This window comes from Mustela lutreola, chromosome 9 (assembly GCF_030435805.1).
Source record: "Mustela lutreola isolate mMusLut2 chromosome 9, mMusLut2.pri, whole genome shotgun sequence".
NCBI classification, from domain to species: domain Eukaryota; kingdom Metazoa; phylum Chordata; class Mammalia; order Carnivora; family Mustelidae; genus Mustela; species Mustela lutreola.
In genome coordinates, this window is record NC_081298.1 from 49,253,774 (window position 1) to 49,271,910 (window position 18,137).

Sequence of the window (18,137 nt, forward strand, 5' to 3'; positions counted from 1 at the left end):
TAGGGAAAGCAGGGATGACACACCCAGTGGGCTTAGTACATGCACAGACCAGTTCAGAGCATAAATTTGCCTTCAGGAAAGTGAGACATGGGGCATCAGGCCTATAGTCTAACCTCAAGCATGGAGTCTGGATGGTAGGCTCACATGACATGCCTCTCAGGAGAGACATAATCACAAGTCCCAGTGTAATCCCGTCCCTAACATCAACAGTGCTGAGGAAGGACTTGGTGAGCAACAGTATTTGTCAACACAGAGAGCACCATTCATAGTTTTTGTGCAAAAGTGAGTCAACCTAAATAAATTTGGGAGATTTTTCACAAACATCTCTACTTGAAGTGTATTTTGAAAAATTAGAAGTAGCAGCATAAAAACACATTTCATCAGGGACAGAAGCAGCAGGTATCAGGAGCCAGAGACTGCCCCAAGACATCCATGTGTTCCTGTCAGGCTTGGGGGTCATGGGGAGCACTGCCTTGGAGACCTTTGGTCTGACCATCAGCTGAGGAGGGCTTTCTGGGTGGCATGAATCTGAGGTGCATCTCTGAGGCACACTAACAGAATTGGTGACTGCAGGGCACAGTGAAGAGGAGTAGAAATTTGAGAATGGAATATTACTCAGCCATCAGAAAGAATGAATACCCAACTTTTGCATCAACATGGATGAAACTGGAGGAGATTATGCTGAGTGAAATAAGTCAAGCAGGCAGAGTTAATTATCATATGACTTCACTTATTTGAGAAACATAAGGAATAGCATGGAGTGCATTAGGAGAAGGAAGGGAAAAATGAAGGGGGAAATCAGAGGGAGTGATGAACCATGAGAGACCCTGGACTCTGGGAAACAAACTGAGGGTTTAGAGGGGAGAGGGATGGGGGAATGGGTTTGCCTGGTGATGGGTGTTAAGGAGGGCACATATTGCATGGAGCACAGTATTATACGCAAACAACGAATCATGGAACACTACATCAAAAACTAATGATGTACTACTATACATGCATAACATAATTTAAAAAAATATGTTGAGACTTGCTTCTAAATTGGAATTGGAAGGATGAGCCATGTGGAGAGCGACTTTGAAACTCGGTTTATTGGCAAAAGAAGCACCAAGAATCAAACACCAAGTAAACAAGCAAACAAACAAATGAAAACAACAAAATGGGTGGGGGGACCAAGATCTCTACCCTGAGCTGTGCTCCCAATTCTTGTGCCCCACCTCCCCTTCCTCATGATCGTCGATTTTGGCTGTTTTCTCTTTCTGGGTGAGTCCTCTGTCTGACAGGCTATTCACAAATATTTTCCCATGGATTATTCCATGGAAATCCTTGCCTCTGACCAGAGTAGTGAGCGATAGGAGTTGGGGCCAGCTTTGTCGCCTTCACTTCCTCTGGGCGAGCCCCACTCTGCCTCCAAACCAGTGAATGAGCTGCGGTTAGTACTTATCTTGTCATCCACAGAGACACTGCTGCCTTGTGTCTTGGGAGACGGACGGACAGCCCAGGGACCCAGGTCATGGGGGCTGTGCAGTGAGCACTCTGCCCCTCCAGAGCTCTCGCAGGGCTTCTGGGAGATGGCCCCAGGACACAGCCATCTCAGTGTTTGAAACCCTGTATTTGTAAACCTAGCTGAACACCATCTTCTGAAAAATGGAAAACCACTCATAGCTGGGAGAACAGTCGTATTTGTACCTGTGATGGATGAGTAAAAGCACACCTGTGGTCGTCAGACACACTTACACAGAAACCCCTCAGTTAAAGAGGAAGGACTCATGAGGAACCTGGGTGGCTCAGTTGGTTAGACATCTACCTTTGGCTCGGGTCATGATCCCGAAGTCCTGGGATAGGATTGAGCCCTGCTTTGGTCTCTCTGCTCAGGGGGGAGTCTGTTTCTCTCTCTCCCTCTGTGCTCTCTCTCTCTCTCTCTATCAAATAAATAAATACATCTTAAAAAAAATAAATATATCAGAAGGACTCACAAAGAGAAGTGACTGCTTTCCGGCAGGGCCTTTGGGACCCTCATGGAGGTCTCATCATCTGCTGTGGCAGCAGCAGACCAGGATTTGGTGGCTAGGCCTTTTCTGAACACTGATGTCACTACTCACACTACCTCTTCATGATCAGTTTGCCAAAAGGATGAAATACACAAACCCCAGGAATCCTAATCAGTGCTCTCTTGACTCATGGCACCCTAAAGTCTCCTGCAGGGCATTGGTCCCTCCCCATTGTGCTGAGGCCAACTGAATATGCACAGAGTTCTCTCTGCATCAGAGCCAGACCCCCAGTGCTGGCAGTGCTTTCTCAAGTACCCATTTCCCACGTTGTCCATAGACCCAGCTGCCTCCATATTCCTCATATTCCACTCGAGGACCTTTCTTCCACATGCCCCATTGCCAAAGTAGAGTTTATTTATGCATTGACATTCAAGATCCTCCTAATGAAGCCTCTCCTCTCTCCCCTCCGCTTTCAACTTCTCTGCTAGCTTCCCTCCTGCCACAATTGTCCCAACACTACCTGCATGCATCCCTGTCCCTTTGCCTGGTCTCATGCTCTTCCCTCTGCCTATAGCATCTGTCTTATACATCATCACCTGATATTTTAAAAACTCTTTATTATGGAAAGTTTCAAACCCACACGAAAGTAGAAAGAAGTGGACAATGGATGGAGACCATGTACCCATCAACCAACTTCACTGATGATGAGCCTGTGGCCAATCTTGTTTTCTCTGTATGCTACCCACTCCTCCTCCTAAAACAGATGGTTTTCAAACAAATCCCAGACATCACATCATTTATTAAATCTGTGAATATTTCAGTATGAATCTCTGAAAGTAGGAAGTTCTTCCTTTTTCAGGTACCTCTTTTGTAGTACTCATCATATACCTTCAAAAATCAACAATGCCTAAAAAAAAATTACAGGAAAATTTTAGTGTCATCAACTAGCTAGCCCGTGTTCTCATTTCTCCAATGTCTAATATAGAAATGTATGCAAATGCATGTATAAATGTAGAGACTCTTATGTCTGAATATGTTTGTAGAAGTATATGGATGTGTTTGTGTATATACAGAGACATGTACATACACACGTACATACAAAAACATGTCAGTTCATTTGTTTGATTAGATTGAAATAAGATTAAATGTAATGAAATAAGATTAACATGTAAGTTAGGAGGTGCCTGGGTGGCTAGGTCAGTTAAGCATCTGCCTTAGGCTTAGGTCATGATCTCAGGATCCTGGGATCCAGACCTGTGTTAGGTTCTCTGCTCAGCAGGAAGCCTGCTTCTCCTTCTCCCTCTGCCTGCCGCCCTGCCTAATTGTGCTCTCTGTCTCTGTGTCAAATAAACAAATAAAATCTTTAACACACACACACACACACACACACAATTAGTTGCTATGTCTTCTAAGTCTTTTTAAAATACAGAATCTTTATTGTGTTTTCTCTCTCTCTCATTCTTCCTATAGAGTTGTCCACATTCTGGATTTTACTGATTGCATACAACTGTGATATCATTTGATATGATCTCCTGTCCTCTGAATTTCCTATAGTAGGTAGCTAGATATAGAGATTCAATTAAAATAAGGCTGTGTTTTGCTTCATTTTGCTTTGTTTGGCATGAAGACTTTTGTGGGTGTTGACACAAAATGAACAATCATTTTTAAAAATTTTAAAGAGACAGTTAAGGAAATTTATTGAAACCCAAGTGAGAACAGCTGCCTAGAATATGCAATCTTCACAAAGAAGAAAGTGATCCAGGGAAGGAACATTTGGTGCATGGCTATCTATGATTCTTTTGTTTTTTTTTAATATAAATATAAATGATAATTACAAATTATCATTACAAAGGACACACCAGAAAATTATTGACTTTATCTTGTGTCTTTATTATGTGCAAGGCCATGGGACTCTAATCTTACAGGAACCAGGAAAGGTTTTTTTTTTTTTGTTTTTCTTATCTCTGTGTTTGGAATACTCCTTTTTAGTTATTTTTCTAATGAAGCAGATGTACAACGTATGCTGAGGGCAGAAACAGAGCTTTCAGGTTTTGCCAAGTCGTTTTGACCTTGGTAAATGTTAAAGTATGGCTTCCCTGGGAGCCCAGGAGCAGGGCCCACAGGCATTAAAAGCTGAGAATTTCCTTTATCATGGGTGCTGGCATGTGTTGTCATCAGAAAGCCTGTAATGTCTATTGTCTTTATTTTTGCCCTGCTAGCAGCCATCAGCAACTACCAGCCCTTATATAACACCTGTCTAATTATCTGAGTGTAGTTTATATTCATTTAGATTCCATAGGAAGATCTGTGAATGGCATTTCTCTAGTTCTTTGTGTTGGCTTCCCTATACTTGGAGGTCAGTGTGACTGGGTATAAAACCCTGAACTTATGCTTTAGTGAGCATTCATTGCCTCGCTCTACTGGCTTCTGTGATTAAGCATTTTTATTCACAAGTTTAGTGATAATCTGGTTTTCTTACTCTTTTTAGTGACTCCGGTAATTCCGTTTTGTTTTTGTTTTTGTTTTTGTTTTTAATTCCCAGAAAACCAAAGGTGTTTTTTTGTTTGTTTTCCTTTAAAGTTAGGTAGACTTACTATAATTTATATTGGATTTAGTTATTCTGGGTTACTTTTCCCAGGTACTCAGTGTACCCCTTTAGTATTAATTACAGGAAAATTTTCTTAAATCATAGTTTTAACATTTGTTCTTTTCCATTGTTTGTTTGCTTTTCTAAAGTCTCCTTTTGTTTTGTCTCTTTTCTATATGCCTTATTTTCCTTCAGAATGTTTTCAGCACTCCCAATGCACAAAGGGAAATGTGCATCTTTAGTGTCACAGTTGAATTTGCTTTGGAACCTCTGCTCCCCCAAGATGCATACTATGTGCATTACCTGAGGACCCTTCCCTTGCCCTGTCCATGATGGAGCTGTCCCCACCCTAAGCCAAACAACCTTCCCTTTACTTCTACAATACAATTGGTCTGCTCTAGAATTTCATATAAATTGAAGTATTCATGCTTTTCAAATTTAATACGTTAAATCATAACATTACATGTTATGTTTCTTTTAAGGTGTGACCCACTGTGCTTTTCCACTCCTGTGTCCCTTCTGGTTTAGCCTTGACTTGTGAAATTACTTTCTTTCAAATTCTTTCCCAGGTTCTGTTCACATCTCTTTCTATTCTCAAAGTACATTGCTTCTGAATTTTCCCCAGTTCTGATAAATATTGTTTGCTCATAATATCTATCATTTTCTTAATTGCTTTTAGCTTAGTTTGAAATAACTGCTATTACAGTGGTTTATGTCATTGCTTATCTTTTCATTGATTTGACCTTTACTATTAGAAACTCATCTTTCTATCTCCCATAAGAACCTAACATGGTGTCTTACAATAATAAATTTTATACACACACACGCACACCACACACACGCACACCACACACACACACACACACACACACACACACACACACACACTTTTTTTCTGTTAAACTGAAACCTAACTTTTTATGATCGGTGTGAGATTTTTTTTTTTTTCACTACCTTGTGGAAAGCTCTGTCGAATTTCATAAAATCCAAGACTCCTGGGCGAGAGGTACAAATCATGGAGCTGAAAGGGACCTTAAAGTTTCTCTTGCTTAACTACTTTATTAACAATTCCACTTTCATAAGCAAATTGCCCAAGATTACACAAACACTTAGTATCAAAGCTGTGACTAAATCCCTGGTTTCCTGGCTCTTGGAATAGTTTTCTTTGTATCATGACAGTTCCCAAGTAAGGAAAACTTGTTTCCATATGATATGAAATTTGCACAGATGTTGTATACCTATTTTCGTTTTATTTTTTTTTTCTTTTTCACAATCTCTATCGGTTCTCTCTCTCTCTTTTTCAATTCACTGAAAGTATTTACTTGAGCCATAAAATTTATCTCTTGGAAGCCCATGAACTTTGAAACATCAGATGTGATATTCTGATCCTAAGTAGAAAGGATCGTAATGGCTTGGGTTACTTAGATTCATCATTTTCTTTTCTTTTTTTTTTTTTAATTTTACTTATTTGTTTGCTTGTTTGTTTGTTTCAGAGATAGAATTGAGTGATTCATCAGTTGCATTTAACACCCAGTGCTTATTACATCAAGTGCCCTCCTCAATGCCTATAACTCAGTTATCCCTCCTCGCCCCACTCTCTCCAATGACTATCAGTTTGTTTCCTATAGTCCAGCATCTCTTATAGTTTGCCACCCTCTCAGTGTTCGTCTTACTTTATTTTTCTTTCACTTACCCTATGTTCATCTGTTTTGTTTCTTAAATTCCACATATGAGTGAAGTCATATGGTATTTCTATTTCTCTGACCAATTTATTTCAATTAGCATAATATCGTCTAGTTTCACCCACAGCATTGCAAATAGCAAGCTTTCATCATTCCTGATTGCTGAGTAATATCCCATTGTGTATATACCACAACTTCTTTATCCATTCATCTGTCAATGGACACCTGGACTTTTTCCATACTTTGGCTATTTTGGACAATGCTGCCATAAACATTGGGATGTGGGACGCCTGGGTGGCTCAGTTGGTTGGACGACTGCCTTCGGCTCAGGTCATGCTCCCAGAGTCCTGGGATCAAGTCCCTCATCGGGCTCCCAGCTCCACGGGGAGTCTGCTTCTCTCTCTGACCTTTTCCTTGCTCATGTTCTCTCTCACTGTCTCTCTCTCAAATAAATAAATAAAATCTTAAAAAAAAAAAAAACATTGGGATGCATGTGTCCCCTTGAATCACTGTTTGTATCTTTTGGATAAATACCCAGTAATGCAATTATTGGATCGCATCATTTTCTTATCTGTCTGGTATTCATCTAAACTTGTGAACAGGAGGGTTCTTCAAACACTGTTACAGATAACAAGAACTAGGGAAGGAGGAGTAACTGGGGATCACAGGCAGACATATGGAGCTGCCCCCTCACCCCACTCTCCCACCCCCACCTACCAGCAGCTGTAAGAGGAGAAGATGCAGCATAACTGACTGGTGTGATGACTTCCAACTGGCTTCCAGTGCTGGATGCATAGAAATAGCCTCCAAGACTTCACACAGAGAATGAAGTTGGGGGATTGGCCATTGATGCACTCCAGAAAGAGTTTTGTCAACAGGAGGCAGCATGCAAGATGTAGTCAAGGCTATTTAAGCAGATCAAGGGTCAAATAAGAGACAGCCACTGGTTCTGAATATCATGGACTGAGAAAAAATATATATAAAATAAGCAAAGTATTATTTGTTATACAATATAACAAGTGATATTATATAAACCTATATGTATTGTAAGGAGCCTGGGAAGAACAGCACAGTCACTGGATTAGGACTCCAGAAAGCAGTGAGGAGGAGGTTGGTGGGTTACCCCAACGAGTAGCAACATTTTCCCTCCTTGTTATCTCTGAGCTGCTAAACTCCCGCTGGTGGAAACCTGCTCTCAGGGAGGATGGGGTAGAAGTGAACACAGAGGAAATGAGCTAATAGGAATTATCAAGTGAAATACAATATATATAATAAGCTGGTCTGTGTTTAAAGACATAGTGAAGGATGCTGCAAGTGATAAAGATAAGATTTCACTGATTTCAGCTTCTTTCATCCCGAAGTAATTATAACGTATGATGCTCATAGTTGGAAAAAAAGAAAAAAACAAAACAAAAGAATCATAGATAGCCATGCACCAAAAGAGGAAGTGAATTTAAGTGTGTTCGATATATTTATTTGAAGACTTTTTTTAAAAGAGAGTAAATTATCCTATGTACAATGGAGCCAACTAGTGCAACAGGCCAAAACTTGCACTATATACAATGAAACAACAAAAAAAAGCCTCAACCTTATGTTCAGAATTATCATTTTCTGTGGTGCAGATTCTGATTCAGTGCTCCCAGGTGTATTGACGAGTCCACCTTTCTAACAAACTTCTAGGTGGTGCTGATGCTGCCAGGTCTCGGCTGGTACTTGAGGTATCAAACTGTGGACAGCACCTCAGAGACCTAAGCTGTGCCTACAAGATGCTGTAACATCAGATTCACATTTGCATCTTGTGCAGCTCAAGGAGATTACTAAGTGGGGATTATTCTAATTACATAACACTTGAACAGTACTCAACTGTTCATTGAGTACTTACTGCATACCAGGTGCTAGAGAGGGAAAAGGTAATACTGGTTCTTTAGTCTCAAGGAGCTCTGGGAGAAGAGCAGGGCCGAGGGCTGGAGGAGGATGTTTGCATTAGCAGCTGTCATGTTTGTGAGAAGGAGGCAATAGGAGCCATAACAGAAACTGATACCGCGGCTGAGAACACACCAGAAATGGGAGAGGTCCTTCTAGCTGGGCAAGAACATGCAACTCTATTGAAGATGTGGAGTTGGAACGGATGCATCCACATCTCTTTTGTAAGATACTTAAAACAGATTTGAGGAGAAGGAGCTAAGTCTGAGGAACCAAATTACACTTCAAGAAGATTATTCTAAGCTTTGTAGTACATCTGGCAATCACAAACCCTACAAGGGGTCCGATTTTGAGTGGCTTCTCTGTAGAAGGACAAGATTAGAGAGTTTGAGGGTTTGGATCAGAAGCACCTCAATGAACATATTGTGCTAGCTTGGAAGATGATCAATCCCAGAGATGATGCTGACACATGTTGTGCCTTGCATGTTGCCAGTACTCAAAAGATCTTGTCTAAATAGTTTAATTAATGTTTTTAGCTCTCAGACTGTAAATTTGTCTCCAGAGCTAAGTATTTCTCAGTAGCACATTAGCAGATGTGACAGTGTGTTTTTTGACCTCTCTTAAATCTGACACAGTGTCACATAAATAATACCCACCATCTCTCCGTGCATATGCTGTAGCTTGACTAGTCATTTGTCAAGTCTACTAAAATGTTATTTTCCAGTTAGTCACAAAGGTGCCTTCTCTCTCTCGGCCAGTCTGAAATTTTAAATTCTTGTAGCTACCACCAATAAAGCAATTATGGTATCAGAAAATTCCAAGATCTAATAAAAAGCTAGAGTACTCAAAGTCCCTAAGATGGAAAAGTTTTCATAATAGCTACTAACTCGCAAAGAGGAAATTATTGAGAAAATTCATTCTTTTTGTTGTTAGGAAATGTCTAAGCATTTATAAATCTTAAGAAAATGTCCTTACATCATCATTATTTTTTCTTACAGGAAATTACTCAAGTGCTTTTAAATTATTTTATTTATTATTTTATTTAAATTATTTTATTTAAAATTTTTAAAGTATTTTTTATTTCTTTTTTAACTGTAGTTGACATACCATCTTAGTTTTATGTGTATAACATAGTAATTCAACAAATCTATGAATTACTCAGTGCTTGCCATGATGAGTGTAGTCACCACCTGTCACCATACAACATTATTACTTTACTTTTCATCCCCATGACTTATGTATTTTATAACTAGAGAATTGTACCTCCTAATCCCAGGTCCATCCATGTTGTTGTAAATGGCAAGATCTCATTCTCTTTTATGTCTGAGAAATATTCCATTATATATGTGTGTATGTATATACGTGTGTATACACATGCATGCGCGCGTGCACACACACACACTACGTCTTTATCCACTCTTATTGATGAACGTCTTGGGTTGCTTCTATTATTGGCTATTGTAAATAATGCTGCAATAAACATAGGGATGCATATATATTTTCAAATTAGTGTTTTCATTTTCTTTGGGTAAATACCCAGTAGTATTTGGTATTTTGATCATACGGTATTTTTATCTTTAATTTTTTGAGGAAGCACCATTCTGTTTTCCATAGTGGCTGCACCAATTTACATTCCCACCAAAAGTGCATGAGGGTTCCCTTTTTCCACATCTTCGCCAATACTTATTATTACTTGTCCTTTTGATACTAGCTATTCTGACTGGTATGAGGTCACCATGATTCTGATTTTCATTTCACTGATGATGAGTGATGTTGATCATCTTTCATATGACTGTTTGCCATAGGTATGTCTTCTTTGGAAAAATGTCTATTTAGGTCCTCTGCCCATTTTTAATTAATTTTTTTTTATTTGGTTTGATGTTGAGTTGTGTAAGTTCTTCATATATTTTGGAATTAATCTCTTATCAGTTACATATTTTTATCAGATACATCATTTGCAAATATTTTTTTGTCTTTTTATTTGTTGAGGGTTTTCTTTGCTGTGCAAGGAAATGCATTATCTCCAAAATCTTAATCTTTGGTATCTTTTTCTTTCTCCTCCTCCTTTTCTTTCTTTATTTCTTTTTTCTTTCTTTCTTCTTTCTTTTTTTGGAACATTTTGTTTGTTTGTTTTTGGAACATTCAATATGCTAGGAAAGAATGTTATCTAGAGAGAAATAATTTAGAGGGGTTTTTAATTGTATCCCATATATGTAGATGTTTCTCTAAGTTGAGTACCATTAAGGCAGGGAACTTCTAGTTCAATTCTGCAACTGTGTTGGAAGTCCAGTAGGCACGTGTGAGCATTGAGCTAGTGCTAATACATACGTTAGAATGTACACGTGAGTGTTTCCTTAGTTGGAGAATTTTGTCTTGTCATTTATCTTCTAAATCTGTGTGGGACATTTATTTAAACCTGTTCTTCCTTGGTTGTATGTTTTCTAGTGGTTCCAATTTCTGCAGAGCCTCCTTTATTTGGAATCAAAGACTTTATAGGGATGTGAGTAGTCAATTTCTGGCTTTATCTGACTAGTTGTCCTGATAGAGCCTTTTAAAAATTGGTAGCATAGGTAGGATTAGACTATTGTCTAACTGGATCCCCACCCCCACCCCCCAGCTCCTGTGCATATCAGCTGACTAGTGCAAGCTGAAACAGAAAGGTTGCAGGTGATTAGCTTGTTTTCAGATGCGATTTTTTTTTTTTTTAAATCTCATCTCTGTTTTCTCTTCTTCCAGGAGAAATGGGTCCCATGAGGCAAGTGTGACCCTGGAGTGCAGACTGCCAGCCTGACGCCCAGTCAGGGAGGGAGAGCATCATGGATGGCATAATTGAACAGAAGAGCATGCTGGTGCACAGTAAAATCAGTGATGCTGGCAAGAGAAATGGCTTAATTAACACAAGAAACTTCATGGCCGAGAGCAGAGATGGCCTGGTGTCTGTTTACCCAGCACCACAGTACCAGAGCTGTCGGGTAGTGGGTAACACAGCTCCAGCCAGCCTGGATAACAGCAGGAATGAGCCGGTCCAGCAACTGCTGGACCCCAACACACTTCAACAGTCTGTGGAGTCCCATTTCCGACCCAACATTATCCTCTACTCAGAGGGCGTGCTGCGCTCTTGGGGGGATGGCGTGGCTGCCGACTGTTGCGAGACCACCTTCATTGAGGACCGGTCACCCACCAAAGAGAGTCTGGAGTACCCTGATGGGAAGTTCATCGACCTCTCGGCTGATGACATCAAGATCCACACCCTCTCATATGATGTGGAGGAGGAGGAGGAATTCCAGGAGCTAGAGGTCAGAGGATGTGTTTATCATGAGCCTTTGGGAACGGGACATAGAGATTGGGTGGGGACTTATGAGTGCCTGGCAAAAGTTAGGGATTGCAATGAATGTGCAGAAATGCAGAGAAATTGAAGCACTATTAAATATTAATTGAAGATGAAGTGGAGAAAGACTAGTAGGAGCTTCAGCAGAGATGCTGGTAGAGATGACCCAAGGGAATAGCTATGAGGATGGAGCTACTAGTAAACTAAAGTGTTGCCAGCACCAGAAGTCAGCTGGGGATTCCTCCTAATGGCTCCCACTTGGGGTCATTGACAAAGGTGATCAAGGTGAGAGGACCTAGTACATGGTCCTAGTGCCACATGAAGCTGGAAAGTCATGTGTAGGGACAATTTAAGAAGATTTTTTTCTGTCACAAACAGTTTCTTTAATTTGGCATTCCAGAGTTCCTACTAAGGGAAACTTGGTATAGCTAAGCCTGCTGGTAGAAACAGTAGGAATGCTGGCCTAAAGGGTAGATGAGTTGAGTTGTTACAAGAGTCACTGCTTCAGTAGACTGGAGGCAGGTAAGGGCATTTGGGTTACATGCTTTGAAACATGTTATGTTGGGCATGGTATAACACAACACAGCAGCCAAGGAAACCAGAAGCATCGGGCTTGGAGGTGGAATGAGAACCATAATTAACTGGAAGGAGATGGTTTTAATCAGAAAGGAAATTCAGAAATGGGAAATGTTTTGTAGTGATTCTTATAAATGGAGCCTATGAAAACCAGCCTGGGAGGGAGTCCAGAGAAGTCAAGTTGTAGGAGAGGCCATCAGAGGAGACCTTTATACCCTCTGGGGACACTTGTTAAGGGGAATAGGATGGGGTTGGCTCTGGCAATGCTGAAGTTTTTAGAAAGCTGCAAGAAGTACTTTGGCTTCCATTCACAAGCCTTTTTCACATGTCCATTTGTTTTCAAGGCCTGAGGGCATTGCTAAATGCAAAAGTATGAATGTCGCTTGGCCTGCATGAAGTTCAGGAAACAAATACACAAAAAAGCAATTTTCACAAAATACAGGAGTTATGATGGTAGAGTACCAATCCTGCTCTGAGAGCATCAAAAGAGAGAGGAAATGAGATTCCCAAGTATAATGTGGAGGGTCAGGAGTCATTACAGAAGAAGCAACCCCGTATTACATCTTGAAAAGAACCAGAGCAAAATGGCTTATGGGGAGTGGTGGTGGGAGAACTCTGATCCAAGGGGATATCATGAGCAGAAAAAACACAGAGGCATCCAACCTAGGTCTGCAGGGGACTGTAACTGTTTACAATAGTTAAGACCTGTGGATCATGGTAAAGCTGGGGAGACAGGACCATACCAGCCTTGTGAGAGAGGCTGGAATTTAGGCAAGATCACAAACCTAGATGCCTACAAAAGTAAGGACAGGTAACAGCATCAAGAAGGAGCCCTATATTGAGGAGAATGGCCTGAAACTTGAGAGTCCAGGCTCACTGTCAGCTATAGGAGTACTGCTTGCTGCATTTCATAGACCACACTGCTAGGCACCCCAGTGGGCATCATGGGTGGGGTAATCCCTGAGGGTTTTCAGACAGGAGGGCTGGGGTCAAATTGAGTTTTCAGAAGCTGCTGTTGCTACAGAGTGGAACAGAGTGGGGAGATAGAGAGGAGAGGGGAGGGGTATGGGGCTAAGACCCCTGGATTTACAGAGCGTATTGGGACTTGTTCTAAGAGATGGTGAGAGAATCAGGACAGTACTAGAAGTGAAGAAGAAGTGAAGTTTGCCATTGTTCAGCCACAATGGGAAAGAAGGTGTCAGGTCTGTCCTGTGCAGAGATGTCCCTAAGCTTTCAAATGGTCAAGCTGGCCATCAGAAGATTTTCAGCTTTGTTAGAAATATTTGGAAAATAATAAATAATACTAAAAATGTAAAAGAAATCTGTGAATGTTTCCATCATCACTTTGTCACTTGTGTGAGCTGCATTCCTCCCTCCCCCTCCTTATATCCATCAACTTAAAGTCCATATCCTTGAATAACTACATTCCACCAGGGTAGGTGAGGATGAACAGGTGAGTAACTTATCTTCTTAGTCCTTAGTTTACTTCTGTTCTGAGACTTCATAATGAACTACACTAAAAGGAATTGTATTCCTCTTTCTTTAAGACTAGCATGGGCTTCAGATTGAGCTTGCACATAAACACAGCCATTATTAAGTACAAATAGTCATTTCATGATATGTCTCAAATCACATTTTTGGCAATTACTGAGTCCATTTTTTGGCAACAATTTTCAGACAATGACCTTGACCAGTAAATATGGCCTTCGGAACTCTGCAGAGGACCAGAACACACTTAGAGACAATCTTTTAAATTAAATGCTAGGAGGTTGGTGGCTGGTGCAACAGGCTTTCCTACCTGGTCAGTCTAAGAGTTTGACAGGTAATACAGGTTTCTGGGGAAATGAGCTCTCCCACCCAGTCTGTTTCCCTGTCCTGGCAACAGTAGTGATAGCCCATCAGAAACAGTTAACTTGGGATGCCTGGGTGGCTCAGTTGGTTAGGAAGCTGCCTTCGGCTCAGGTCATGATCCCAGCATCCTGGGATCGAGTCCTGAATCAGGCTCCTTGCTCAGCAGGGAGCCTGCTTCTCCCTCTGCCTCTGCTGCCACTCTGCCTGTCTGTGCTCACTCACTTTCTCTCTCTCTCTCTGGCAAATAAATAAATAAAATCTTAAAAAAAAAAAAAAAAGAAACAGTTAACTTTAATGACACAGCAGCTGGACTCTTTACTCGTGATGTAGTTCTCATGAGTAAATGATGTAGTACTTACTGTGTATTAACATGTTTATAATCACTTCTGATACAATAAGGTGGAACATGCTGGCATTTATATCTTAGCCAGAAAGGGCACACCCAATGACATTGGTGGAATAAGTTGTTTAAAAGTTGGATTGCCTCATCAGAGACTTTCTGGTTGGCAAACCCAGACCAAGAAAAGGCTCCTTGCACAGGCTCTGAGGGGAAAGAATCAAGACTCAGTATGTCTCCTGTCATTCCTTCAGTGCTAATTAATATAGCCATGGAAATCCAAAGTGGTTGACTTGGTCCATGAGGAATTCTGTAAAAACAAGATATTTTTTCAGCAACGTTCTTATGGTGTAGCCATGGCAGTCTTTATTTAGGAAGAAAAACTAATGAGTAGCTAGAAGAGTCAGTGTGCATGCAGCCGCTGTTGTAAAGTTTACTGTTTTTTCCATTCCATGAAATAATAAAGGAACAAGTATCAGCATTTGCTGCATAACAAATACTATAAAGCCTAATGGCTTAATACATTTATTTAGGTCATGATTCTTGGGGTCAACAACTGGAATTGGTGTCAGCTGGATGGTTCTTGCTCTGCTAGTCTCACTCAGTTTCCCTCACTAGTCTGTAGGTAGCTGCAGCTCAGCTATGCAGCTGTACTAGAGACTGCTGTCTGGCCATTGACTGAGATGACAGAGGTGGCTGGACCACATGTCTCTAATCATCCAGCAGGTCACTCCACCACATAGCAGTCATGCTAGAGATCCCAGGAGCAGCAAGAGAGAGTGAGTCCCTGCATATGAGGCCTTTCCGAGTTTTTGCTAGTGTTATGCATGCCATTGTCTTATTGCCCAAAGGAAGGTGCATGGCTAAGAACAAAGTCAGTATGGGAGGGACTTTTTAGGATGACAATATGTGAACAAATTGGATACTAATTATTGTAGTCTGTAGTCTACCACAGAGCAAAAACATTTGGCCTATTTGAGGTCTATTTTTTCTTTTTAAGATCATCTTACTGAACAGAGAGACAACAGCCATAGTTATTTTGTGACTTAAACAGAAAACACAGTAGATATTGATCTGAAGCCCTTCCCAGAAGACAGCACTACTTCAGAGAAAACAACAACAAAAAATAAGAATTCAACTTCTTCACTCAGTCTATAGCAAACTGATACTATTTCCAAAAAGCTGCAATTTTCAGAAAGCCATTGTGCTGATGAAGAGCAGTGGTCCTTGTCACTAGAGTTCCTGTGTACCAGACAACATGCCTCCTACCTTATCACGCTACCTAGAGAGGTTCATCCCAGACATTTATAATGAAGACATCCCTGATACAGAGGGTTGCTCACTTGATGCACATTTCTGCAAGAACATGTGGAGTTTTCAGTTAACCCTCAAGGTTTTACTAGTGTGAGTAGGCTGGGTAACTAATGTCAAGAATCATAAAGGAAAGGCCTCAGAAACTGAAATTTGTCCTGCTCTATCCAAGAGATGTTGAATTGCTGGGGCTCTGAATCAGATCAGGAGAACTCAGGGGGTCTCTGAGGGATCATGGGAGTGCAGAGGTAGGTCCTCTGCATAGGGTGCCCATTGCACTCAGTGTGACCAGACAGGCCTCCCCAGGAGGGACCATCTAGCCACTCTGGGTGCATGATTTGGGGCTTGGTATTCCAAAACCCAGGGCTGCCTCCCTGGTGGTTGTCTACTGCTTCATCTAGTGTCCAGGCCACTGCTAAAACTGCAGGTTTCAAGAACACCAACAGCAGGAAACCACTTCTTTTCACACAGATAAACTCAAACAGTGATTTCAGGCTCGGGTAATAAAGCAGTTCTATGAAATGGAAAATTTGAATTTAAAGCTATGAAATAAAGTAGGTGGAGTTCATGGCTAGAGAGACCTAAGCTCCCCGCTGCTGTTAGAGATACTTATCCAATGTTTAAAGGCCAATTATTACCCTTATATTTGTAATATTGCAACCCCTTCAGGATCCTAGAGCACATGGAATATCATCACTTAGAAACAGTGTCCAAGGTGGTGGGAGGAGCTGTTTCTTCACCACGGGAAGGAAAGGGAAGTTAGGACCCACTGAAGGAGTAGCAGTCTGTGCCAAGCCCTTCATGACCCCGCTGTCAGGTAACCCCCTGACAGCACTGGGCCACAGGTACTGGTCCTGTCTCACCTTGTGCACAAGGGCACTGAAACTTGGGAAGTGTCCAAGGTCACGCAGCTGGCTCTGCTGACAGCTCTTAGAACTGAGACATGCTGATTTCAGACTCTTGCGGCCTAATGGCGATGCTGTCCTCCTATTTTGGGGCGGGGGGGGGGATATACATGTTACTGTAAACTGCTGTTTCAGAGGCCACAGGTTAAAGAACAAGAAGGCAGGGCTGGGGCGGTCAAAGACCACTTCCTCATTGCCATGAGCCTGCAGCTGGGTCTTCCCAATACCAGGAGTCTGCCTCCTATTACAAATTTGAAGCCTGTCAGGAAAGGCAGAATTTCACAACTGTGATATAGCCCTGACATGTGCCCCTTTCATAAATGTGAGTAAAGAGGAGGGATTCAACAAACACTTGAAGAAAATTCAAAACGTGAATGAAATAAAACAACAACAATAGAAATGTTGACCCGGAGGAAACAAATAATTCAGAAAATAATTGACAATATTATAGAAAATATTTTTAGTCTCCCTTGAGAGATTTGGGACAGGGGGATTTGGGGTTTGATTTTCTTTGTTTGCTTCATTGCACTGGCTAGAAACAGATAGGATGTAGAAGGAAAATGGTGAGCAGGAGGCATCCTTACCTTGCCCCTGATCTTAGGTAAGCACTCAGACTTTCCTGATGAAGGATAATGTTGTCCATGCTCTTAATCAGGAGTAGGAAATTCCCTTCCATCACAACTTCTTTGAACAATTTGGAATTTCTAAAATAAAAAATAGTCATTTAATTTTGACAAATGCTTTTTCTCTCTTTACATTATCATGTGTGGGTTTTTTTTTGACCTTTATTCTATTAATATGATCTCTTACATTAACTGATTTTCAAATATTAAAGTCTCCTTACTTTGGGGGATAAATCTCCCTTGGTCATGATATATACTCTACTTTAAATATTGCTGGATTTGATTTACTAATAATTTGTTAAGAATTTTTATGTTTTTGTCCATGAGTGATATTAGTCTGTGGTTCTTTTCTTGTAATATCTCTTCCTAGCCTTGGTATCAGGGCCTTAAAGGAAGAGTATCAGCCTTATAGAAAGAGTTAGAAAGGGTTCCCTTTTCTTTTGTCTGAAATATTCTGCATAGTATGGTTTTTGGTTTTGTTTTTAACATTTATTAGACGTCATAAATGAAGACATCTGGTCTTGGCTGTTCTTCGTAGGAAGAGTTTTGATTACAGATCTGATCTGATTTTTTTATTGTTTTAAATCTATTGTATTAAAGAAAATCTTAAGATTTTCCTTTCTTCTTGACTCAAGTTTATTAATTTGTGTCATTCTAGGGATTTTTCCATTTTACCCAAAATGTTTCCTTTGGGTTAAAATTGTCTTTTTTTTTTTAGTGTCTTTACATGAGGCTTAGTTACTGATTTGAGTTTTTTCCCTTCATAATATATATTTTTAAGCTATAACTTTCCCTCAAACACTGTCCTGATTACGAATTTTGATATGTTGTTTTCATTTCTTAATATTTTTATATTTTATATTTTAAATATTTTTAAATATTTTCTAATATCCATTGTGATTTCTTATTTTACTAATGAGTTATTTATAAAAGTATTGTTTGATTTTTAAAATATTCTTAAGTGTCCCAATGTTTTTTTATTATTTATTCACTTTATTTCATGTGGTTGAAGAACATAGTTTGTAT

General features: G+C 40.4%; 1 protein-coding gene across 3 annotated transcripts in view; it reads left to right on the plus strand.

Annotated features, from left to right (window-relative positions):
• SYNDIG1 (synapse differentiation inducing 1) overlaps window positions 1-18,137 on the plus strand; it is a 174,295-nt gene that overhangs the window by 66,197 nt on the left and 89,961 nt on the right. For all 3 annotated transcript variants that reach the window (XM_059134226.1, XM_059134228.1, XM_059134227.1), the window contains exon 2: window positions 10,917-11,476. In XM_059134226.1, the coding sequence (XP_058990209.1) occupies window positions 10,997-11,476 (480 nt within the window). In that variant the 5' untranslated portion in view covers window positions 10,917-10,996. The remainder of the gene's footprint in view (window positions 1-10,916; window positions 11,477-18,137) is intronic.